This window comes from Pangasianodon hypophthalmus, chromosome 13, assembly GCF_027358585.1.
Source record: "Pangasianodon hypophthalmus isolate fPanHyp1 chromosome 13, fPanHyp1.pri, whole genome shotgun sequence".
NCBI lineage: Eukaryota > Metazoa > Chordata > Actinopteri > Siluriformes > Pangasiidae > Pangasianodon > Pangasianodon hypophthalmus.
The window spans coordinates 17,273,195-17,300,379 of NC_069722.1; the positions used below are offsets into that span (position 1 = coordinate 17,273,195).

The 27,185-nt window shown below is 39.1% G+C and overlaps 1 protein-coding gene across 2 annotated transcripts in view; it reads right to left on the reverse strand.

Annotated features, from left to right (window-relative positions):
* Positions 1-27,185, reverse strand: part of crebbpb (CREB binding protein b) — a 95,577-nt gene that overhangs the window by 48,520 nt on the left and 19,872 nt on the right. For both annotated transcript variants that reach the window (XM_026916073.3, XM_053239429.1), the window contains 7 exons: positions 22,222-22,383; positions 14,188-14,431; positions 11,470-11,583; positions 1,977-2,222; positions 1,444-1,543; positions 502-639; positions 201-318 (listed from right to left, as the gene is read on the reverse strand). In XM_026916073.3, the coding sequence (XP_026771874.1) occupies positions 201-318; positions 502-639; positions 1,444-1,543; positions 1,977-2,222; positions 11,470-11,583; positions 14,188-14,431; positions 22,222-22,383 (1,122 nt within the window). The remainder of the gene's footprint in view (positions 1-200; positions 319-501; positions 640-1,443; positions 1,544-1,976; positions 2,223-11,469; positions 11,584-14,187; positions 14,432-22,221; positions 22,384-27,185) is intronic.

Here is a 27,185-nt window from a genome sequence, read left to right on the forward strand (position 1 = left end):
TAGAGTTTATTAGAAACAAGTTCATCAGAAAATACTGTGGGCAGGTACAAACAAAAAAAAACCTGCAGGAGTGGGTGAGATTGGTCAGAATTCTTTCAAGAGCAGGCAGGAATTGAATTTTTAAAAAAAAGATGAAAAAACAGTCCTGCACACACATTCTAGTTTGATATAACAGAGTGATGTTAGCTGAAGTGATATACCCTGCTGTTAGCAGACTCGTACATGTCGCCCTCCACCTTTCTGGCATAAGCAACCAAGTTTTCCATTCGTCTGTCCTTCAGTGCTGCTGGGTCTGGGGTGGGGAATATGGCTTGAACTCTATATGAGATAAAAACAAAAACAGGGAAATGGAGACTTAGAGACTGAGAGTTAGATCTGTATCCCTGTTTAAATGGACAGCTGAACCACATGTTGAATGAAGGCTAACATACATGGCTAGCTTAAAATACACAAAAGCTAAATTAGCTCTCTACTTTATTTTGAAGTGATTATTCCACTCACAGTTTGTGCACAAGGTGGTTACGTAGGTCCTGAGTGACACATTCATGCCAGGCCTTCTTCATGCCAGGCAAAGAGGGTGCTGTTGTTGATGGCAGATTCCCCATTCCACTCACACCAGAGCTATCTGACAGCAGCTGGCTGTAGGAACATTACATTTAGAGATTATACAGTATAGCTGAAGTCATAAAATGTGACAACAAATGTAAAAATGTTATTTCTGACAAGCTTTCATGTAATTACTTAACGTTTGGTGTAAGGAAATATTTCATTAGGAATCAGAGAGGATGGGACAAATTCACAGTACAAAAGCAGCACAACATCACAATATCATTATACCATCAGTGTACCATGGCTCCAGTAAATAAATACGAATGGCTTAGGGGTCCCCTAAATACTTTACTGAAGCTTCAGTGTCAAGCTTTTATTTGTTGTCATAAGGAGCACATATTGTGCTCTGACTGATCAGTTAATCATAGTAATTCCTACGACAAGGGAAACTGTCCTGTTACATGATTAAAAAAAAAAACAGAAAAAAAAAAACAAAAAACACTGCATCACTATTTTTAAATGATATTATAATAGTATATGCTTTAGCTCAATCATTCATCATGTATGCACATTAGTTCTATAAATCTATAACATTTAAATCTATAACATTGACTATATGGTTATATAATATACCTGTATGGTGAGAAGTTAAATACATGACGAATGTTCAAGTTATCATTCACGTCACCAAAGTTAGCTGGCCAGCTTTTCGCTAGTTCATGAGATTTTGGTGCTTGGACAGAGCATCAATAAACAAACTATTTATAAAACCATTTTTTTCTCTGCTTCGTAGCTAGAAAAGTAGATGATGTAACTCTGAACTCCACTTTCCTACTTTTTAAGTCAAATGCAGCATGAGGTTAGAGACGAGAAGTGAAAAGGGGTCAGACTCACTTGTTCAGGGATGAGGGGAGGGATGAGTCAGTGTGGAGACTCGTCTGATCGGAAGTGGGAACGCTCATACCATTACCTCCCAGGTTCATCGGGTTAGTGCCTGAAAGGCCAGCAGAGATCACACATATACGTGCGCCCGAGACCCCCACACACAAAAAAAACAAACCACACACCCCCCCCAAATGTTTTGTTTTAGATGGTTAACCAACAAAGATATTTATGAAACTGAAATGGATGAAAATGTTAAAGGAAACATTAAATGCGGTTATTACATATATTCTTTGTGGGTTTTTATGTCTGTGTGGTTTTACACAGTGGTCAATAAGCCCATTTTTCTACTTCCAGCATTTGTCAGGATTCACATTTAATGCAGCTCTAAATTTGGTGTTAGCAAAATAAAGAACACGATTCATAATTCATAAAATTTAGAACAAAATTCCCATATCCAGTTTAAAATGTCTAACACACTTTTTACATTATACATGAATTGACTTTCAAAACTTCAGCACAAATCTTGGTCTGGCGCACATTACCCAGAGAGTTCATGGGACGAAGCTGCTGCTGAAGTGGCTGCGTCTGTGGGGTCTGCTGGCCCAGACCCTGTGCCTGTGTTTGTGTAGCAGACTGGTTTCCATATGGGAGGCCAAGAGCCGCATAGGCTCTCTGCATGGAGCTCGGGTCTATATTTGTGGTGTTGCTGATATTAGGTGCACTTGGCTGGCTAGTGCCCACTGTTCCCATAGACGCTTGCATGCCAGCATTAGTTGGAGTCAACATAGCTACAGAACAACAATTAACAAAAGACTGTAATTAATTATGAAGAGAAAAGTTACAGATAAAAACTCTCTATACCTCCCCACAAGTATTTATTGGCTAAATTATCCACAATTGAGGGTTGCAGAATAATGCTTAAAATATTGGCAACATTGTTCAATATTGGAATTTTATTGCACTCTATAAAGTAACATAATTCTGCACATTTTAAACAATATAATACTACTGCACAGTTAAGTTATTCAAACTTTAAATACTAAACAAAAATAGACAAAAAATATATGAATGATTGCATATTGTGGTGATTCCTTCAGTTAAACTTGAGCTCACTAATGATATCAGCTGATAAAAATTAAAATATGATTTATTGTGCAACTCTAACTTAATTTAGTACTACTTTTTCCCATCTGACACACAATATTATGTAAACCAAGATTCAAGATACAGCAGTCTGCATGAGTAAAAGTTGAGATAAAAGGTAAATCTGCAGATGGTAAAACTCCTGCTTCTATTGTATCTACTGGTGATTACCATTCAACCATCAGATTGACACCTGAAAAATAACCCCTTCCCCATGGTGCCAGGTTACATATCTGTGCTGTGTTGCTTTGCTTTCACATTAAGCCAGCCTACAGGTGGCAGCACTAAAAAGGTATTTTAACATCACTTTTTCAGTTACAGGCCTGAGTGCCTATTGGTACTATTCTACTACAGTGAACTTCAAACATTCATGCAGCATTTTGGACTGAAATGGCAGTACAGCAATGACAGCGGACAACAGCGAGTAGCTAGTCAGCTAACGTTTGAGTGATAACTAATGTTGTTGATTATCTTCTCAAAACAGCTGTTAGTGTGGTCAAATGTTATAGATTTAGTATTGTGTCTTTATATTAATTGATCTAAAGCCAAAACTACTAGAAACTCATTTAGCATAAATGTTATAGCATTTATTATATAAATTATTCTGTATATACACGTATTTGCTTTAAATCAAATCAACATACAGACATTCACCTGTTAAATCTCTAACACTGACTATGCAGTTCCCTGTATTGAGGAGAAAAAATATTTGTCACTCAGCACAGTTAACAAGCTAGCTGAACATGAACATAAGATGAACATGGAGGCATTCATAGTTTTTCTCCCCACTTTGCAGCTTGAGAGCACAAAGGTCGAAAATGACATGATTTCAAGCTCCGAGTTCCCACTTCTGAGGTTACGTCAAATGCAGTGTAAGTCTGGGAATCAACATCATTATGTATCATTGTGGACTTTAAATTGTTGGCCCAGGCTTCTTGTTTAAATGATTTGAAGCAAAAAAAAAAAAAAAAAAAAAGGAGCAAATAATTCAATAGATAAGGTTGGTTGAGATGTTTTCATCATAACTCATGATGCATCATAACTGATTACAACCAAACAGAATGACAGACCATTGTCTGCTGTGTCACATCCTACAAAATGCATGAGTTACAATCACTAATAAACTGCTTAAATTGTTTAAACCTGGATATATTTGAGATATACGTTTTAGCATGGACTGGTTTACACACAGCATTAATTGTTGAAGACTTTAATATTCATTTTGATAACCCCGAAGACCCTCTGAGAACAGCGGTTGTGTCCATACTAGATTCAGTAGGGGTTAATCCGAATGTAATAGGACCCACCCACCTGAAGAATTTGATGAGGCAACTGAATGTTTAGAGTTAACGTTTCGCTACATGCTAGATAAGGTAGCTCCACTTAAAAGAAAAATAATTTATTAATTTTTAATTTATTATTAATTTAAAACAAAATAGTTTTATAACTAACCCTGTAGATAATATTATAATGACATAAAATCAACGATTAGAATGTTTTACTCCCCTTCGAGAGACAGAAATAATTTCACTAATTTCCTCATCAAAATCATCAATTTGTATACTAAATCCCTTACCTACATGTTTCTTCAAACAGATAATTCCAGAAGCAATCAAACCTCTTCTAAAAATAATCAATTCTTCCCTTAGCATTGGCTATGTACCTAAATCTTTCAAGCTAGCAGTTATCAAACCCCTGATTAAAAAAACCTGACCTTGACCCCTGTCAGCTGTCTAACTATAGACCAATATCAAACCTCTCCTTTATCTCCAAGATCCTAGAAAAGGTTGTATCACAGCAGTTATGCTCATACCTACATAGGAATAACATTCATGAAATGTATCAGCCAGGATTTAGGCCTCGTCATAGCACAGGGACAGGCTCTGTTTTAGGCCCACTGCTGTTTTCTTTGTATATGCTATCTCTGGGTAAAATTATTTGTAAACATGGTATTAGCTTCCACTGTTATGCTATTGATACACAGTTGTATGTCTCAGGAAAGACAGATGAGACACACCAGCTTAATAAAGTTGAGAAATGTGTAGAAGACATTACAAACTGGATGCTTATTAACTTCTTTCTACTTAATTCTGATAAGACAGAAGAACTTGTACTAGGACCACATGCAGCTAGAAGTAAGCTTTCTGATTACATAACTCTGGATGGCATTTCTGTTTCATCACGTGCAGCAGTAAAAGACCTTGTTGTGATTTTTTAACTCCAGCCTTTCATTTGAAGCTCATGTAGATAATATTACTAGGATACCCTTCTTTCATCTCAGAAATATTGCTAAGATAAGAAACGCAATGTCACTACACGATGCAGAAAAATTAGCTCATGCTTTTGTTACCTCTAGGTTGGATTATTGTAATGCCCTACTGTCTGGATGTTCCAGTAGGTGCATAAACAAGCTCCAGTTAGCCCAGAATACAGCAGAGACAGTCCTTACTAGAGCCAGAAGATATGATCACATCACCCCTATCTTATCCACACTACATTGGCTCCCAATCAAATTCCGCGTTGATTATAAAATGCTACTATTGACCTATAAAGCACTGAATGGTCTCGCGCCTCAGTATTTGAGCAAACTTTTGGTCTTTTATGATCCGCCATGCCTATTTTGATAAAGTGGTGCAGGCTATTTGTTGGTACCTCAAATAGTGAAGGCTACAGCAGGGGGTAGAGCTTTCTCTTACAAAGCCCCACAGTTATGGAACAGCCTTCCGATTAGTGTTCGGGGTTCAGACACAGTCTCATTGTTTAAGTCTAGCCTGAAAACATATTTGTTTAGTCAAGCCTTTTGTGAATAGTTTTTTCGTTGGTAAAGGAGCAGAGGTTTGCAAGGTTTACAGGCATAGAGTGTTGTGGCAAACTGGGATGTTTGGATGCTGTCACCCGCCCACTCTCACGCGTTCACTCAGGTTTGCTGACAGTGGGGTGGCCGGCCATTTTATGTCCCAGGGAACCCACATGTCTCTGTTACCTTCTGGCTATCCCTTTTAGTTACGCTGTCATAGCTAGTCTTGCCGGAGTCCCTGCTTGCACTCTGCACACAAAGTACAGAGTGCCTTAACCACATACCTAACAATCTCCCCCTGTCAATCTACACATGCTACTCCTGAGATATTAGTGATCCTGACCCGTTCTGCTCATTTAAAGGAGTCACATTTAAAGGAATAGTCCAATATTTTTCTAACCTAGTCTGTATCCACCACATAACTTGATTATCATGAACAATTTAAACATGCTTCTCTGTTCTGAGAAAAGAACAGAAAACCTGTTTACTCAAAACACATGGAAGTGTAGGAGCAACTGTTAAATTCAATCAATGAATGTTCATGCACAACAAATTTTTGCAGAACAATTTTACAAATTATTCTGTCAAAGATATTCATACGTTAAGCTCTAAATTTGTGTAGGAGTAGAAATATTTTTACAGAGGCATGTGGTTATGAAATCAGAAATCAAACACTTTATTGCCTATGAGTTGTGCTCACAGGAATTGGTTTTGGCTTGGTAACAGTGTGCAACATTAAACAGTATATCAAAACATACAGGGCAACAACAAAGGACCGTACAACAATCACTGCAGCAGGAGTGTAGACAGTGCAGTGCAGTAGACACAAACAGACCTTAGACCTTGTTTACACTAACATTCATGCTGCTTACAAGGCTGCACCCCACCCCCACCCTGGTTGCATGGACCACATCTCTGTTATGCTAATCCCAGATATACAGACCACCCCTGAAACATGCCAAACCGGTTCTGAAACAGTTGAGAACCTGGTCTGAGGGAGCCATCTCAGCACTTCAGGACTGCTTTGGGCACACAGAATTTGTTCAGAGACTGCTACATACAACCATACCACAGACTTGGAAGAATACACAGCATCAGTGACTGGCTACATCAGCAAGTGCATAGATGTTGTGACTTCCTTCAAGACCATCAACCACATGAGCAAACCAGAAACCGTGGATGACTTTGAAAGTGCGCTTGCTGCTGAAAACCCAAGACATTGCCTTCTGGTCTGATGACAAGGCAGCCATCCACACAGCCAGGGCCAATCTGTCCCAGACTATCAGAGAGGCAAAGCACAACTACGCAATAAGAATCCACAGTCACTTCTTAAACACCAAAGACACAAGGCGAATGTGGCACGGCATTCAGGCCATCACAGTCTACAAAGCTACACCACTTGTCTGTTATGGTGACGGCCTTGCTCCCAGATGCACTGAATGATTTCGATGCATGGTTCAAAGCACAGAACAACATGCCAGCATAGAAGACCACCCCAGCTCCCACTGACCAAGTACTTTGTCTGTCTACAGCAGATATCAAGAAAACTCTGTCCAGAGTTATCCCACGGAGAGCTGCAGGTCCTGACAACATACCTGGCCGGGTGCTCAGGGAATGTGCTGATCAGCTTGCAGAGGTCCCCACAGACATCCTCAACATTTCCCTGAACCAAGCAGTTGTCCCTGTGTGCTTCAAGATGACCACCATCATCCCTGTGCTGAAGAAACCATTTGTGTCCTGCCTGAATAACTACCGGCCGGTTGCACTCACAGCTATCATTACTTCGAACAGCTAGTCATGAAATACACAAAGAGCAGGCTTCCCACCACACTGGAACCATTTCAGTACAACTACTGTCCCAAGCGCTCAACAGGGGATGCCATATCTGCTACCATCCACCTTTCTCTGACCCATCTGGACAAACAGGACAACTATGTAAGGATGCTGTTCATAGACTTCAGTTCAGCATTCAACACAGTCATACCACAGCAACTGATAAAGCTGAGCCTGCTGGGCCTGAGCACCTCCCTCTGCAACTGGATCCTGGAATTTCTGACTGGGAGACCCCAGTCTGTCAGGATCAGCAACTCCACCTCCAGCACCACCACTGAACACACTGAACACTCTATCCACAATCAACACCTCATTCAACAACCACTGCATCCACAAAGCCACCAGTATTGCGGATGACCCATCTCACCCCTCTCATGGACTCTTCATCCTCCTGCCACCTGGTAGAATGTACAGAAGCATCCGTGCCACTTCTCTGAGGCAGTCAGATTACTCAACACCTTGCTGCCTTCCAATGCTCACCTGGGCTAGTCAGACACCTAACCCAGTATGACTCAGTACCACTGCACACTGCTCTTTACAAAACTGCATCAAAAACTTTTATATTATGGAACTCGTTTTTTGCTGCCACACTTGTGCTGCTACATCACACAGTAGCTTACAGTTTACAGCCCACGTTCTTTGTATTTACTGTCCTGTGTATTTATTGTCCTGTTCTGTGTATTTATTGTCTTGCACTCGTCTTACACTGTTGTGTATTTGCACTTTATGTAGTCTTGCGTACTATTCTGTGTTGTACCATGGTCCTGAAGAAACAACATTTTGTTCTAAAGAGGACAAGTTATATAGAGGAATGACAAAAATTCACTTGACTTGACTTGAACTGTACAGTGAACAGAAAGACACTAGACACGGCAACAACATATAGGACTACACAGAGACAGGACAAGAGACATAAGACAAAAGTATCAGTGCATGCAAACTGCAATGCAAAATATTTTGAGGTGGTTCAGTAAGCCTTGCTATGGACAGGGGTGGTTGAGTAACAGGATAGCATCTCAAAAGAAACTGTGCTGGTTGCGTGTAGTTAGGGTTGACTTGTAGCGCCTCTGTGATGGCAGCTTGACAAAGAGGTGGTTGCTTGGATGTTTGGTGTCAGCAGCTATTTTCACTGCCCTCCTCTTTGCCCTGATAGTGTATAGGTCCTTGATTTAGGCGAGTTTACAGCCGATGGGCTTCTCAGCCGAGCAGGCCACTTAATGCAGTCTGTACTTAGAGATGGAAGAGGAGGAGGAGAACCAGACTGTGAAGGAGGCAGTGAGCACACATTCCATGATGGCTGAGTAAAATCTTTTCAGGACCGGCTGAGGTACAGTGAGCTTGCTGTGCTTTCTTGAGAATGGTGGTTATGTTGTTGGCCTGTTTCAGTGAGTTGGTAATGGTAGTCCCTATTAATCTGAAAAACTCAACCTTGGATACGGCTGAAATGTTGATTGCCAGGCAGAGGGATGCTTGCAGAAGTCAACCGACATTTCAACCGGCTTGACAGCATCAAACTTAAGGTTGTTATGGGTACACCATGCTACAAGATGATCTACTTACCTTCTGTAGGTAGTCTCATCATTGTTGGAGATGAGACCTACTACAGTTGTGTCACCTGCAAACCTGATGATTTTGATGGAGCTCTCTGTTGTGGTGCAGTCATTGGTATAAAGGTAGTACAGGTGGATTTAAAGAACGCAGCCTTGTGATACTCCTCTGCTGACTGGAGTCTGAGAGGTGGGGGCCCAATTTCACATACTGCTTCAGTCCTGTTGGAAAATTAATGATCCACTTACAGAAGTTGGAGGGAATGTTCACCTGCATGAGTCTGCTGTGGACTAAGTCAGAAACAACAGTGTTCTCCACAAATAAGATCCTTGCGTAGATGTTAGGAGAGTCCAGGTGCTGTAGGATGTAGTAAAGGGCACAGGTTCACTGCATCCTCAACTGAGTGGTTTACTCTGTAAGCAATCTGTAGAGGGTCAAGGAGAGTCTGTCTGTAATGGACTTCAGGTGGGCCAGTATCAGTTGCTCAAAGGACTTCATATGGACTGATGTTAGAGCAACTGGTCTATAATTCTTAAGTCCTTTTGTGCAAAAATGACAATGTCGGATACCTTTGAAGCAGTCAGGGATCCTGCATAACTGTAGGAAGGTGTTTAAAATGTGGGTGAATATAGGAGCTAGCTGAACTGCACAATGTTGTAAGGTACCAGGTGAGACACCATCTGGTCCAGCTGCTGTCCTGTTATTCTGCTTGCTGCACTTCTAAATGTCCTCCTGCTTCACTGACAGTGGTTGAGTGGAGGGAAGATGGAGGGTGATAGGGTGTGACTCTTTTGTCTTTGGTGTGAAGTTGGACGATAGAGGAGGGAGCCTCTACTGCATCCTCTATCAGTATTCTCATCAATACTACTACAGCAGCCTTCCACTGCCTCCCAGGTAATCCCTCTGCAGTTCCACAGTCTCAGGCTTCCTCAGGTGACTGATTTTTTTTTTTTTTTTTTTTTTTTTTTTTTTTAAACTGGGCTTAGATGGCTCCAGTATCATTCTGTATGAGGGTACAAGCTTGATCATAGTGTGGTCCAAGTTACCAAGGGGTTTATGTGAAAAGTGATGGAATGCCCCTTTTATGGTGCTGTAGGAATCGTCAAGGGGTGAGTGGGGTAGCTGATCAGCTGATGATATTTAGGTAGATGAAGTCTCATGTTACTGTGATTGACAACACTCATTGGAGGAAAAAAAAAAATATATATATATATATATATATATATATATATATATATATATATATATATATATCACACCGTTGGGAAATTTATTCTCCAGATCATGAATGCAATCTGATAGTTGCTGCTGCGCTGATAGTGCATTGGCCTGAGGTAGAATATAGGCTCCAACCAGGATCACAGAATTAAATTGATGAAATGAAGTGAAAGAAGGGCTTATGGGTCTGAGGAACAGAGCGTTAAAATTCTGGAGACATCGGTGCACCAGCTGTTGTTAATGTACAATCACACACCACCTCTGCGCGACTTACCACACAGCATGTTGTTTCAGACCACTCTGAACAGCTGATATCCTGTAATGTGAACAATAGCATCAGGTGTGCCTTGGTTTAGCCATGATTCTGCGAAGCAGAAAGCTGAGATGAGAGCAAAGTCCTTGTTAGTTCTAACAAGGAGTGCAACCTCATCTATCTTGTTAGCAAGGGAGTGCACACTGGAGAGTCAAAGCGCTGGAAGTGAAGTCTGGGATGCCTTTATGCCACCAATGAGCTAATGCGCCTCCTGCTTGCCTCTTTACCTGCATTTGCCAGCCAGCATTTTTGTTTACCTTCAGTTGGTGATCTAAAGGCAAACAGTTCACTTCGCATAGAAAAATGGGTGTTAACTCTGGTGGTAAGTTGTTCTTTAGTTTCAGATGTTCCTCTCGTGAAAAAGTAATCTTTTTTCTTTCTGTGAGCACATAATACACAGTAAGGACTTAAAAGCAAGGCGCAAAACACAGTAGTGTAAAACAAGACAAACGTTGTAAAAACAAAATGAAGTTGTGTAAAGTAAGTAAGACATAAACAGGAAAGAAAAAAACATAAGGAGATGACAGAGAACCGAAAAAACAGTGGCAGCTGTGTCAGGCACCATGCATTTGCCAGTGTTGTGTGGGTTTAAATCTGCACCAATACCACAACCTTTTGTATAATGTAATTAACCAGAATGACCTTTTACTGATTTGCTCCAGTAATGGAAAGTTAGGTAAAACTATTCTATGCCTATCCCAATTTTGAGAAGTTTATAATTCACATATATAGTTAGGCATGTCAAGCATTCTTTTCAGAGCTAAATAAGTGCACTAAGAGTTCCTTTCTAAACAGAGACAAGTCTAAGGGAACTGTTTGTGGTAATGGCACAGTGAACAGAGGTTAGGTTAAAAGAAATGTTGGCATATTATATTAACTGAAGAAAAGCTTTCCTGTAAATTAAGCCTCAAGGACAGTGGAATTCAAACCTTAATCATCATTCACATCATCCTCATCCTCCACATCATCCTGTATGCCTAATGCTGTCACTGTTCAGCTGGATAAACTAAAAAGCCTTTTGAGTACACATTTAACTATTGGAATAACAACACGTTTTCTATTTTCAGTCCTGGATAACGTATACAGTTTAGATGTGATTATTTAAGGAATTCATATTTAATCTACAACAATCTGTTAAGATAGACAATTACTGTTGGAGGGCTTTTCAAAAACAGGAACTCACACTGCTGGTTTCTCTTATCGCTGGCAGTTTTCAGGGGCAGACAAACAGGACAGTCGTGCCGAGTACAGTTCTTCCAGTGAGAAATTATTTGCCTAGAGGATGCACAATGTGCCACTGAAAGAGACAGAGAAAGCATGTAAACATAAAGCTTATTCCACTACAGACAAGAAACACCACTCAGGGAAACGATTATTTTATTTTTTTTTAACTCTTGGGATTTTAACTACATTGCCAAGGCTAGAAATTTCTGTCTGAATGTCCACCTATGAAAATGGAATACACCATGTACAGTCAGGTCCACAAGTATTTGGACAATGACAATTTTCATAATTTTGCCTCTGTACACTACCACAATAGATCTGAAATGAAGCAATCATAAATGTGATTGAAGTGTAGACTTTTCATTTTTAAAGGAGCCCCTCCATTTTCACTGACTCAAAAGTAATTGGACAAACTAACAATCAAACATTAGGATTATTTTAAGTACTTGGATGAAAACCCTTTGCAGTCAAAGATTGCCTGAATTCTGGAACCCATGGACATCATCAAATGCTGAGTTTCCTACCTTGAGATGTGTTGCCAGGCTTTTACTGCAGCTGCCTTCAGTTACTGCTTGTTTGTGGGTCCTTCAGCCTTCAGTTTTGTATTCAGTAAGTGAAAAGCATGCTCAATTAGGTTTCATTTCGTTGCCTTAAGAAACTCTTGGGTTGCTTTCGCAGTATGTTTTGGGTCATTATCTATCTGTACTGTGAAGTGCCACGCTGTCAGTTTTGCATTTGACTGAATCTGAGCAGGAAATATAGCTCTATACACTTCAGAATCCATCCTGCTACTTCTGTCAGCAGTCACATGATCAATAAACACCAGTGACCAAGTTCCATTGGCAGCCATACATGCCCAGGCCATAACCCTGCCTCCACATGTTTGACAGATGATGTGGTAAGCTTTGGAACATGAGCCCTTCCTTTCCTTCTCCACTCTTCCCATTATTCTGGTACAAGTTAATCATGTTCCAGAACTGGGCAGGCTTCTTTTAGAGGTTTTTTAGCAAGTCTAATATGGCCTTTCTGTTCTTGAGTGTTACCATTGGTTTGCATCTTGAGGTAAACTGTCTGTATTTATGTTCATGAAGGCATCTCTTGATCGTAGACTTTGACAATGATGCGCCCACTACCTCTAGTTTTTGACTTGGCTGTACATTGTGAAGGGGTTTTTCTTCACCAAGGAAAGAATTCTGCATTCATCGACCTTATCTTCCGTGGTCTTCCAAGCCTTTTGGTGTTGCTTAGCTCACCAGTGCATTCCTTCTTTTTAAGAATGAATGCCTACCAAATACAAATTTAATGCTTTGAATCAACTCCAGACCTTTTATCTCCTAAATTTGTCACAAAATAATGAGAAAACAGGCCACAAATGGCCATTAAACTGCTTATCAGTCAATTGTCCAATTACTTTTGAGCCTGTAAAAATGGAGTGACATTTCACTTCAAATCCAGTGTGGTGGTGTACAGAGGCAAAAAAATCACTGTCTAAATACCTAGGGACCTAACTGTTAATTGTATTAATTGTATTTACTGATTTGAAACAAAGCTTTGATTTAATTATTGTGGTCAGTCATATGTCCAGAAATTGTCACATTAAAAAGCTTACATTTTTAATTTTTTCACTTTTTTATGCTATTATTGCAATTTGCTCATTTACTTCTATCACAGATCTGCCTAACGGAGCACCACATTCAGTAAGAATCGACACACAACCAGCAGTAATAGTAGTAAAATGCCAGGTGAACCAAGTAAAAATGAAATTAATATCAAATCCACTGTGGTGGTGTACAGACACAAAATTACAAAAATTGTGTCACTGTCCAAATACTTATGAACCTCACTGTATATCTTTTTTAATAAAAAAAAAAAATTATAGAAAATCATGATGCTACACACACAAACCTGATGGTTAAAAATGGATGGGGTTACGTAGTGTTGGTTCACTAATTTTGGGGCTCAGCAGCTACAACCCACAGCTCGAAGACTACGCACTGCACACTCCGATGGCAATTACTCATGTAGTTTGAATGATTCATCTGTGCAATTTTCTCAGTCTGCGAGCGATCATCAAGGCTCCAAAATTTTCAAGCATGTTCAATTTTGTTAGTGATGAATTGCACAGCATGAACCTCTCTACAACTAGTTGCATGTACAGCAATGAGAGACTGAGAGGAAATTAAATTCATTTACTCTCATAGGCAGATCCTGGAATCAAGGTAAACATCTGCCTATTTGTGTGGGAGGGCTTAGGCAAATGAGATGATATGGATGCCATACCCAAATAGGTGTCAGGAACAGCAAAAATAAAAAAAAAATACACAATTCCTGCCAGTCTATAAAATAGCTACTTTTTGTTCTCTTTGCAGAACAGACCTCACTGCCCACATCTACCCAACCAATATTTCCTACATATGTGCTCTTATTTTTTGTTTTTCTTGTTACCATAAAAATAGTCATAATGGACAGCTCTCGCATTCATTTTCATGAGAAAGATGGATCTGGGGATCTGGACAAATATGAAAGTGATGACCAAATTAATCTGGTCATACAGGCACAATTATTAAAGCTTTAGGGAATTCAGTTTTTCAGCAAATATAGGGAAAGACTTCCTCCTTAAAACCAGACAAATCAAGAAAATTACTGCAAACAAGTTTATCAGCACACACTTACTCACCTTGGCAGGACTTGCCAGCCTGACAGTGGGTCATGTGATTTAGGACGTTCTTCATGGTGCGGCAGTGGGGCAGCGTACAGGACCGCACCTCACCATTGGCCTGTTCACGTCGCTGGCACTTGTGAGCATGGAGCAGCAGAACCAGCTGCTGTTGGATTAGCTTTCGCTTCTCTGGATCAGCTGTGGGAGCTGTGGGAGCCCCTTGGCCTGGCATCATACTCACAGTGGGCACCGGCTGATGGAGCTAGAGGGGGGAAAAGGGAGAAAGATACGGAAATATAGGGCTAGAGCCAAGCAAAGTATACAAGTTCGGTTCTTGTGTACTCAAACTACTGCTGTGGACTTGCATGGTTTTAATTAGAGCTATAGGCTTCTCCCCTGGATTTAACTGGGTGTGTAATCTTTCCAAGCACAGAATTTCAACTCATTACACATGATTCACTTAATTCAACCAAATAGTTTTCATTAGATTAGTTTTCAATAGACACTCATCCCTGGGTGCAGATATGTAAATATGTATAAATGTGTGTATGCACTACAGCAACTTAGTCACATTATATTATGCCTTCTCATCACATATATATTCCTGTAGCTTTATGTTCATTTTCTTGTCCTAGGATATTACATAGTTAAGATAGTTTTTAAACAGTGTTTCCATCATATTAGTGATAGATGGACACTTCACCCAAGTAAACTGACAAGCACCCAACTATATTTTGATCAGTTAAAAAAAAATCTTGGGCAGCTGAAAGGGCATTCCAAGTACACCCAAACCTTATGAAAGCTATATATGCCACTGAGCAGTTAGAAAAGGAGTGAAAATGTCATTCAAATAACAAGCTTAGTGATCTTATACATGTGGTAATGTTTCTAATAATCTGATGCTCATTATAGATATTTGTATGGCTGCCTGGGAAACCCCATTACATGTTGCTATGGCAGAATTCTCGTAAACAGTCAAAAAAAAATGTATATATATACATATACATATATATGTATTATAATATATATATATATATATATATATATATATTTTTTTTTTAAATCAGGTTTTTCTGATCTTTCAATCAATCAAACGTTTCTGCCTATAACATACTTTGACAAATCAAGTTTAAGAAGCTATTAATATTAGGCATGAGGCAGAATTTTGTTCTCTCAAATATCACGATACAAAATACTGGTGAGTTGAATTTTGCTTCTTTGAAGTGTATCATAATATTTCTGTTTAATATTCATCATGAGCTCTATGTCTTCTTACACAGTAGGCAAAAGCACCAGAGGTACTAGCATACAGAGTTACAGAGCAACCCTAACCTCCTCAACAGAGTTTTTGAAGTGATGGTATTCTTAGTTTGTGACCTAGCGAACCAGTAACAGAATGTGTTTATTGATAGACTTCAAAGCACTTTTGCAAGTGGCTCTGGATAAGGGCATCTGCCAAAAGCCATAAATGTAAACGTACAGAGCACGCGTGGGAACCTAACTGCCTTGAAGCTTTCTTACTTTATAGTCCTAAAAGTTAAGCTAATCAGAAGGAAGCGTTATTGCACCTGTGTCAAACACAAAGCCCTTGGGACAAATCTGGCCTGTGACCTCATTTCTTTTGACCTGCAGGAACTACCCGTAGTACTACCTACTCTAGTACTGTGTACTCTGGTTTCTACAGTGGCAGGCTTGGCCACAGTCTGAAATGCCTGTTAAAATCAATGTCTTTGATGTAAAATTAAAGTAATTAAAGACAAGTGTGTTTGACGTAATGACACTTGCATCTAAAAACAATTTACAAGCATGTGTGTTGTGCTGGTAGTAGTGCAGCAAGAAATTAATATTGGTGGGATGAGGAAATCTGCGCAATAAATCACGATTGTTTCTCTCATCTGTACAATTAAAATGGTAGGTGCGACACGCTCATGCATTTAAGGTGGATGTCAGACTGCAGTAGGAGCGGTGATGACAAATTTTTTTATTTCAATTATTTTTATATTTCAGTTATTTATTTGAATTATTATTATAAGGCAAAATCTACCATCAAACAATCCTTCCATATTAAAAACAATGTCATGATATACATTTATGACAGTGAAAAACATTAAATAACAGAGGAAAATTACACCTTATATTATAGAGCGTGATGTACTTTTCTTACAATAAAATGGATTGATATTGCAGTGGTTTGATTTGTTGTCATTACAAAATAAATGTATTAAAATTTTTATATTTTGTGTCAATAGTCTCGTGAAGCCTGTATCAGGATATGTCTTGTATCGTAGCTTTAGTGTATCGTCTCATGTCAAGATGGCATCCCAAGATGGCAGCCAAGTCAGTTCATCGTTTGTGTGTCAGTATCTGAGGTCTGAGTTTTTACGTATTTATGTGTGATATTTTATAAGTGGTATCTCCTAAGGACATTTTTCCTTCAGTCTGGGATCTCTGGATGATATATTTTTACCAGATGTTATGGTATTACCACAGAACTTGGTAAATCTGGCCTGTTTGCCTAGGCCTACCTGGGATGCACCTGCTGGAGTACATAAATTACATTTATAGCATTTGGCAGATGCCCTTATCCAGAGCGACTTACAAAAGTGCTTTGTGGCTCACTAGGTCACAAACTAGGAATACCATCAGTTGGGGAGGTAATAGACAATACAATTTTTTTTTTTTTTTTTATTAAGGTAAGTGGTAGTTTAATCACCTATGGGAGCTAGAGTAGACTTTCATGGATCCATTAAGTGGTACAGTGGTTGCCAGATTTACACTATTCTGCTATTTTTGTGCAGATTGCACTCTTAGTGGCTTATCTGCTCTATTTTAACCCTGAATTAAGGACTACATTTTGCTGTGAATTTTGGAGTATGGCCATGTAGCAAACTGACTGCGAATTAGCTGTACACCCTGGGTGACCCGGAATGATTGTGTTTCTCCTAGTCTGCAGATTTAACCATCTCCACTGTTCAGTTTAAGACTCCTATATTGCTACCTGGTCTGTCCGTAACAAAACAGCATTTAAGTTGACATTATGTATTTTTTATATTCTTGATGCTTATTCAGTGCAACCATGGATTGAATGAATTTAATGGGTACAACAAGGAGAGTGAAATCACCTTGTTATACTTCAGACACATCCCATCTCCTCAAATGAAAATGAGTGAGTTATATTAGTCAATTAGTCCACTTCATCAACTGAATATTTACTGCACTCAAGAGTAAGTCAACAATATCCTGTATCTTCAGAATCTAATGCTGGTAAATGACTATTTTACTGTCTCAGAGGACTCTTTCTCGCAGTTGGCAGGTGATGGCAGTTGTGATAAATCATTTTCTGTCAAACCAAATTTGCAATGTATGGTTATGCTCTTATTTATGGAAGTATTTTCTGGACAAATTTCAAAAGCAATTGCAAACTGCATTTGCAACTGAGATTCTTATTTGCGATTACTATTCCTATTTCACATAAATTTGGACATAATTCAAATGCAAATGCAAGCTGCATTTTACCGTTTGTATTTTCGTTTACATGAACGCACAATGTCTGCCAAATTTCAAATGGAAAAGCCATGTCTATTTGCAGTGATCAGGGTTGTGTCTCCTCGCTTGTGTTGCTTGACGTTGGTGCAGCTTTTGATACCATTGATCATACTATTCTCCTTGATAGACTAGAAAATGTTGCTGATGTTAATGGAATGGCCTTCTCCTGACTCAGGTCTTATTTGACTGATCAGTATCAGTTTGTAGATGTATATGGTGACTTCTCTAGGCATATTAAGGTAAAATTTGGTATTCTGCAAGATTCTGTTTTAGGCCCACTGCTTTTCTCTTTATATATGATACCTCTGGGTAAAATTATTCTTAAACATAGTATTAGCTTCCACTGTTACGCTTATGTCACACAGTTGTATGTTCCAGCAAATGACAGACATAAGCTTAATAAAGTTGTTTAAAGGACATTAGAAACTGGATGCTTATTAACTTCTTTCTACTTAATTCTGTCAAGACAAAAGTACTTGTACTAAGACCACATGCAGCTAGAAGTAAGCTTTCTGATTACACAGCAACTCTGGATGGCCTTTCTGTTTCTGCATGTGCAGCAGTAAAAGACCTAGGTGTGATTATTGACAACAGTCTTCCTCACACACACAGATGTACATAGTCTATATTTCTATATATATAATCTATATTTCTACTTCTGTAACATAGTCTACACTTTATTATGTTTGTTTGTATGCATGCGTGTGTCTGTTTTTATTTTTTTATTTCTATATAGTTCTGTTACCTTGGCATTCAATGTGGACAGCAAAGGAAGAATTTCATTGTTCAGGGAAACTTGGTTTCCTCACTGTGCACATGACAATAAACGCTTTGAATCTTGAATCTCGAATTTGAAGCTCATGTAGATAATATTACTAAGATAGCCTTCTTTCATCGCAGAAATATAGATATAAGAAATACAAGGTCACTACACAATGCAGAAAAACTAGTTCATGTATTTGTTACCGCTAGGTTGGATTATTGCAATGCTTTACTGTCTAGATGTCCCAGTAGGTGCATAAACAAGCTCCAGTTAGTCCAGAATGCAACAGAGAGAGTCCTTACTACAACCAGAAGATATGACTACATCACCCCATCTTATCCACACTGCATTGGCTCCCATTCACATTTCGCATTGATTATAAAAAACTATTATTGACCTATAAAGCACTGAATGGGCTCGTGCTGCAGTACCTGAGCGAACCTTTAGTCTTTTATGATCCATATGTTGTTTATGTATTGTTGTATCACTATTGTAAAGCGTATTGGAAAGGCGCTATATAAATTAAACATATTATTATTATTATTATCATTATTATGATGATGATGATGATGATCTGCCATGACTACTTCAGTCAAAAGTGAAGGCTACAGCAGGGGACAGAGCTTTCTCTTATGAAGCTCCACAGTTATGGAACAGCCTTCCAATTAGTGTACGGGACTCAGACACAGTCTCAGTGTTCACGTCTAGGCTGAAAACATTTGTTTAGTCAAGCAGATCTAGAGGGTTCACAGGCATAAAGTGTTGTGAACTGGGATGTCTGGATCTCTTTCTCTCTCTCCCCCCTCTCTCTGTTGAGCTATGGCTTTGGACTTAGGACTACAATTCCTATGATAGCTTTAGGACTGCAATTGCCACAAACAGTTTTGCACTCAAGTCTGTAACAGTGAACCGATGATAACTTCAACAAAATAGACTTCATGTAAAAACTATAATGAATTTGCCGCTTAAACAATTGCAATTTTTGAAGTACACAGTTATAGAAGGAAATTATTTATAACTGCACTACCTATTGTCACCCAGATGAAGACGGGTTCCCTTTTGAGTCTGGTTCCTCTCAAGGTTTCCTCCTCATATCGTCTCAGGGAGTTTTTCCTTGAAACCGTTGCGTATGGCTTGCTCATCAGAGATAAATTTAAAGTTTAAAATTTATATTCTGAATTTAGATATTTCTGTAAAGCTGCTTTGTGACAATGGCCATTGTTAAAAGTGCTATACAAATAAAATTTAATTAAACTGAATTTAATTTTAGAACTGGTCACAGTACCATTACTGCTTCTATGGTTGTGACAAATGATCTCATTGTTGCCTTGGACAGAAAACAGCATTGCGCTGCCTAATTTGTGGATCTATCTAAGGCGTTTGATTCAGTGGACCACGAATTGCTGCTGAACAAATATAAGAATGCTGGTCTGGGTCCTAAGGCTGTTAAATGGTTCAAAAATTATTTTCTAGCTCGAACTCATTGTGTCTATGCAGAGGGCCACAAATCTGATTTTCTTGAGATAAGTAAAGGTGTCCCCCAAGGTTTCATTTTGGGACCTATTTTTATAAATGACTTTGGTAACGACATTCAAGAAAAATTACACCTGTATGCAGATGACACTGTTATTTATACATATGCTCCCTCAATAGTACAAGCCATGCAAGAGCTTCAGATTGCATTTAAGTCAGTACAAACTATCCTGTTGAGTTTAAAATTGGTTTTGAATGCTCAGAAAACACTCATGGTCTTCTCAAACGCTTGTTCACAGCTGCTTGATGTTTGTATTTTCAAGAGTGTCCTCATATTTGCAGTACTTGCATATATGGATAGACAACAAACTGGGTTTCTTGTTGTTTTATTGTGGATCTTTGTATATTATGTTGCATATGTTGCATTTTAATTTTGTTGTGAATTTGTATGGCTGCTACCTTGGCCAGGTCTCTCTTAACTTTTTAAAAAAAAAAAAAAAAATTCTCTCTGTTTTTTTTTTTATCTCAACGGGACATCTTGGTAAAATAAAGGTTAATAATAATAATAATGTGATACATTTGACCAAACTGACATGGAAGGGTTTTATTTACTTTCTAATCTTGCTGCAAAGATCACATTTGTACCATCTGTACATCTGCACATACATTCTTTACATATGACAGTGGATATAGCTGTAAAATCTCAGAATGGCCTAAAAAAAATTTAACCAAAAAACTCATTGAAATCAGAAATTCTCAGCCACGATGTAACCAAGAACAATGAGCAATAGAGAAAATAATTTTTCAGGTGATAAGACTTGAGAGCCTGATGTGGATGATGCTCATAATCTAAGTGATTAAGTTTACAATGGGAAATGGGTAAACTTTTTAAATAAAATGTCACTAATGATTTTCCATAAATAAACAGGTTGCAAATGTAGAGTTGCGTAGGACTCGTAAAACAGTTTATGACGTAAATATAATGATTTCTAATAATCTATAAATGCTGTTTGCCCTAAAACAAGTCATAATATTAACAAACTTTATTATTAAACATGGAATGATTGCTGGTGGGACTTCTAAAAACCTTGTCTGAAAGCTATGAATATAGGCTGATGTAATGATGTACAAATAATAATGACCATGAGAACTTTATCTTATTTATTACATATTAAATTAATTACATAATTAAATTAAATGCAAATCCAGCAGTGGTTCCTATTCTTTTCATGAGAGGCATGATTTCTTATAGCAACACATGCTGGTTTTTAGACTTTTATCTAGACTAGGGGTTCTCAAACTTGTGCCAGCCAAGGACCCCTTTAACAGGAAAAATTATTTTTCACAGATCCCCTCCTGACATAATCCTGTTCAGACAATTCAAATATTATTCATAATTTTGCCTCTTTACACCACTAGAATGGATTTGAAATAAAGCAATCAAAATGTGATTGAAGTGTGAACTTTCAGCTTTAATTCAAGGGGTTTAACAGAAATATTGCATTAGCCATTTAGGAATTACAGCTATTTTTTCCTCCTTCACTTGCATCGACACCTCTTTGAACTGCATAGTGACAGTTCCCATGACCAGCTACCAAATGCAAATTCAACATTTGGAATCAACTCCAGACCTTTTATCTCCTTAATTTGTCATGAAATAATTTGTGGAAACACACCACACCTGGCCATTAAACTGCTTATCAGTCAAGTGTCCAATTACTTTTGAGCCTGTTAAAATGGAGGTGTTATGTATTTAAAAAAAATAAATAAAATAAAGTTAATTCCTAAACAATTAATGCAATATTTTTGTTAAACCCCTTGAATTAAAGCTGAAAGTCTACAGTTGAATCACATCTTCAAATCCAGTGTGGTGGTGTACAGAGGCAAAAATCACTGTCCAAATACTTAGGGACCTTACTGTAAATTGTATTAATTAATTATATTTACTGATTTGAAACAGATCTTTGATTTAATTATTCTGGTCAGTCGTATGTCCAGAAATTGTCACATTAAAAAGCTTACATTTTAAATCTTTCTTTCACTTTATGTTATTATTGCAATTTGCTCATTTATTTCTATCACAGATCTGCTAAAAACTATCTGTCTGGAGCAAGTCCTAGACAGAGCTGATGCTAACGGAGTTAGATTCGACACATAAGCCAGCAGTAATAGTAGTAAGGTTAGCATAAAACAGTAAAATAAACCAGGTGAACCAAGTAAAAATGAACTTCATGAACATCCATAGCAGTAGGCAGCAGAAAGTTACTAACCAGGTTCTGTACACTGGAAGCCCCCTTCATTGTGGGTTGGAGGCTGTTTGAGAGAGCTGCCTTACTCTGGAGCTGTACATTAACACCAGCACTGGTGATCTGCTGCACCGCACCCAGTGCATACTGCTGCCCAAAGGGACCGTTAGTGGCCCCCAAACCCATCTAAGCAAAAGAGAGAAAATGAAAAATATATTAACCAAAAGACAATGTGGGTGCAAGTGGATTTCTGTGGAATGCTCAGGTATCTAGACACCTTACTGACTGATTGCCCAAACTACTGCCTCCAAACGTTAGACTTGACAATGTAATGGAGTAAGAATCAGTAAGCAGGTCATTAACGTCCATTTACTTTATCACTGTAACTTCTATGACTTAAGCAATTTTTTTAAAAAACATACTGACAGAAACTGCAACACAGTAGTACACCAATCAGCCATAACATTAAAACCACTGGCAGATGAAGTGAATAACAGTGATTATCTCGTTACAATGGCACCTGTCATGGAGTGGGATATATTAGGCAGCAAGTAAAAAGTCAGTTGATGTGTTGGAAGCAGGAAAAATGGGCAAGTGTAAGGATCTGTGCGACTTTGACAAGAGCCAAATTGTGATGACTAGACAACTGGGTCAGAGCATCTCCAAAACGGCAGGCCTTGTGGGGTGTTCCTGGTATGCAGTGGTTAGTACCTACCAAAAGTGGTCTAAGGAAGGAAAACCGGTGAACCGGCGACAGGGTCATGGACGCCCAAGGATCACTGATGTGCGTGGGGAGCGAAGGCAAGCCCGTCTGGTCCAATCCCACAGAAGAGCACACACTGCTGAAAAAGTTAATGCTTGCGGCGTATGGGGCTGCGTAGCTGCAGACCGGTCAGAGTGCCCATGCTGACCCCTGTCCACCACCGAAAGCAGCTACAATGGGCATGTGAGCATCAGAACTGGATCATGGAGCAATGGAAGAAGGTGGCCTGGTCTGATGAATCACGTTTTCTTTTACATCAAGTGGACGGCCCGGGTGCATGTGCGTCGCTTACCTGGGGAAGAGATGGCCTAGGTTGCACTATGGGAAGAACGCAAGCTGGCGGAGGCAGTGTGATGGTCTGGGCAATGTTCTACTGGGAAACCTCGGGTCCTGGCATTCATGTGGATGCTATTTTGACACGTACCACCTACCTAAACATTGTTGGAGACCGAGTACACCCCTTCATGGCAACGGTATTCCCTAATGGCAGTGGCCTCTTTCAGCAGGATAATGTGCCCTGCCACACTGCAAAAATTGTTCAGGAATGGTTTGAGGAACATGACAAAGAGTTCAAGGTGTTGACTTGGCCTCCAAATTCCCCACATCTCAATCCGATCGAGCATCTGTGGGATGTGCTGGACAAACAAGTCCGGTCCATGGAGGCTCCACCTCACAACTTACAGGACTTAAAGGATCTCCTGCCAACGTCTTGGTGCCAGATATCACAGCACACCTTCAGAGGTCTTGTGGAGTCCATGCCTCGATGGGTCAGAGCTGTTTTAGTGACACAAGTGGGACCTACACAATATTAGGTAGGTGGTTTTAATGTTATGGCTGATCGGTGTATATCAAATACAGTACTTCTGTAGCATACTAGCCACTCTTAGAGCAAACAGTATAGGCAACAGTAATTTCATTGAGCTTTAGTGTCCTGCTAATACTCTGATGATGTGCTACAAATGCGAAGAAATTAAGTGTTGAACAACAGATATTTACTGCACTTTTTTTTTGCACTTTACTGCACTCAGAATTATATGGCGCACAATACCAATCCAGAACCACATTATTACTTTTTTTTGGGCAATATTATGACCTTGGCTAAAATGTGAACTTGCATCAGGGAGAATGGAAGCAACCAATTCACTAAAGAGAGTTTCACAATGGCAGGCAATGGCACAGGCGTGATGTCCTGTGGATCTTTCTGGAAAGCTTATTATTACAGTTGTCAACTTACAGTTGACAACAACAGCCATCTAATAGGGATATGACAATTTTGTTGTCTCAAATATTGTGATACAAAATACTGTGTATCATGATATTTTTGTTTAATATTCATTTAGCACATCCTCTTCTTACAGACTAGGTGGTGACAGCAGGAGAGGTAGTAGCATACAGAGCATCAAGTTTGTGCGTGGGAAACTAACTGCCTTGAAGCATGCTTACTTAATAGTGCTAAAAGTTAAAAGTTAATCAGAAGGAAGCATGACTACACATGTGGCAAACACAAGGCACACAGCCTTTTTTTTATTTGGCCCCCATGAATTTGGAAACTGCCCATAATACACTAGTGCTTGACATTTACACACTATCCAGAATTCACAGCAGATCCGTAGCGTAGCCATCCGAAAGTAGCTAATGTAAACCGCCAAATATATGTGCACTCCTATTTCTATCACAGCTGGCTTGACCACGGTCTGAAACGCAGGTTAAAATCAATGCCTGTGTGCATAACATTAGCGTCTAAAAGTGTTTCAGAAGCATGTAATGTGGTGTGTGCAATTGGTACACATTAAATTAAATTGGTATGTGTGCTCCAAAGCAATCATGTATTTAAGATGGATGTCAGACAGCAGAAGGAGTGGTGATGACACCAAATTTTTATTTAGCCTAATCATTTAAGGCACAATATGCCATAAAAATATCTTTCCATATCAATAATGCTGCCAGGAAATAAATTTATGACACTGAAAAAAAAAATTAAACTAACCTTAATAATAGGGGAAATTTACAACTTGATCTACATAAATCCTGACCTACATTTCTTACAATACAATGTATTGCAGTGGTTCCATTTGTTGTCATTACAAAATAAATGCTTAATTAAGCCTGTATTGGCCTTGTATCATCTAGTGCCAATCATCTAATATTTTATCAGATTTACTTTAGCTTTTGGGTTTTTTACATATATCAAAGATCAGAAAGGTTCACTGGACTCATGGTCTTCTTGGTCTAAAAAGAGCTGTGCCTCTAGAAATAGGAGCATTTCTAGTGTTTCCTCAGGAATATGGTAGAAATATGGTTTTATTTTGGTGCTCAGTAAAGCAATGTTTAGGACAGGTTACTGAAACAAACAACTGATGAAAAAATGAATAGTGCATCTTCACGTCACAGAACCTGGTATTAAAAATACCAACCACTGTCAACTTATTTCCCATGACCAGACTGAGAAAAAGAAGAAAATGCATCTACCTTTTCTTATGCCCAAACATTTTGGAATAGTTTAAACATTTTTGTCTGGTGGTTTTTGAGTAGTAGATGGGGTGGGAATGTTGGGGAAAACCTAGCAACCCTCCCTATGAGCTTTGGCAAGCGTTATAGCTCCCAAATAAAGTAAAAACCTTACAATGTATTTTTAAAAAAAAACACCCAGAATACTCCACCTGTTCATATCTGTATTTGTATTCGGTTGCATCCCTAGGAACATCTGGGTAGATCTAATCTTTTCACACAATTTGCCAGAGGGAGCAATGCAATGCATAAAATCATGCCCATAGAGGTCAAGAGCTTCAGTTAATATCTGCATCAAACTTCAGAATCGAGGGGGGGGGGGGGTCTTAGTTCCTCAGACTGTAAACAGACTGGCTGGACCGAGTATTTCAGAAACTGCTGACCTCCTAGGATTTCACATAACAGTCTCTAGAGTTTACACAGAATGGTGCGAAGAAACAAAAAATATCCAGCGCACGGCAGTTCTGTGGACAGAAAAGCCTTGTTGACAAGAAAGGTCAGAGAACAGTCAGACTGGTTCAAGCTGACGGAAAGAAAGTGATAACTCAAATAACTAGACTTTACAACCCCAGTGAGCAGAAAAGCAACTCAAAGCACAACACGCTGAAGCTTAAGGCAGATGGTCTAAAACAGCAGAATTCCACATTGGGTTTCACTCCCGTCTGCCAAAAACAGGAATCTGAGGCTACAGTGGGAAGAGGCTCAGCGAAACTCCATAGCTGATGACTGGAAAAAGACCAAGTGATGTTTTTGCAATATGTGAACAGTAACTGACAACCAGACATCGAACAGGTTGGCCAAGAAAAACAGCAGCAGTTGATGATAAACACAGTGAGAGCTGTGAAGAAAAATCCAAAAACAACAGTCAGTTACATCACAAATAACCACCACAGGGCAGCAGTGAAGGTATCTAAATCCACCGTTTGAAGAAAACTTCGAGACCTGAAATATAGAGGTCATACCGACAAGATATAAACCACTCATCAGCAGTACCGGAAGGCCAGATTGGAAATTGCAAAGAAATACAGAGATGGGCCACAGTAGTTTTGGAACCAAGAATAACCTCTACCGAAGTGGGTACAAAGAAAGGATCTGCTCATGATCCAAAACATACAAGCTCATGGAACAAGCACGGTGGAGCACGGTGTCATGGCTTGGGCTTGCATGGCTGCTTCTGGAACGGGCTCACTAACCTTTATTGTTGTAACTCATGATAGTAGCAGCGGAATGAATTCATAAGTCCGAATCATTCTGTCTTGCAATTTAAAGAGAAATGCGTCCAATCTAATTTTACTTCTTCACGCAGCAAGACAATGACCCAACACACACTGCCAATGCAACAAAGGACTTTATCAGGGGGAAAAAAGTGGTTTTAGACAGTCTGTGTCAATTACCAGACCTTGACTCAATTGAGTATGTATTTCACCTCCTGAAGAAGAGACTGAATGGAGAAACACCCCAAAACAAACAACAACTGAAAGCTGTGGAAGAAGCCTGCAAGGATCACAAAAGAAGAATGCAACAGTTTGGTGATGTAAGTGGGTCAGTTAGTGCAGTTGATGCAGTTATTGCAAGCAAGGGATATGCATCCAAATAGAGTGTTATTTAGTTTAACTTATAAGACTATCTGTTCCCATACGTCTGCTCAGCTAAAAACTGGGTGGACTGCCACCAAAGATGCCATGATTACACATCTAGACTACATATCAGGAAACAA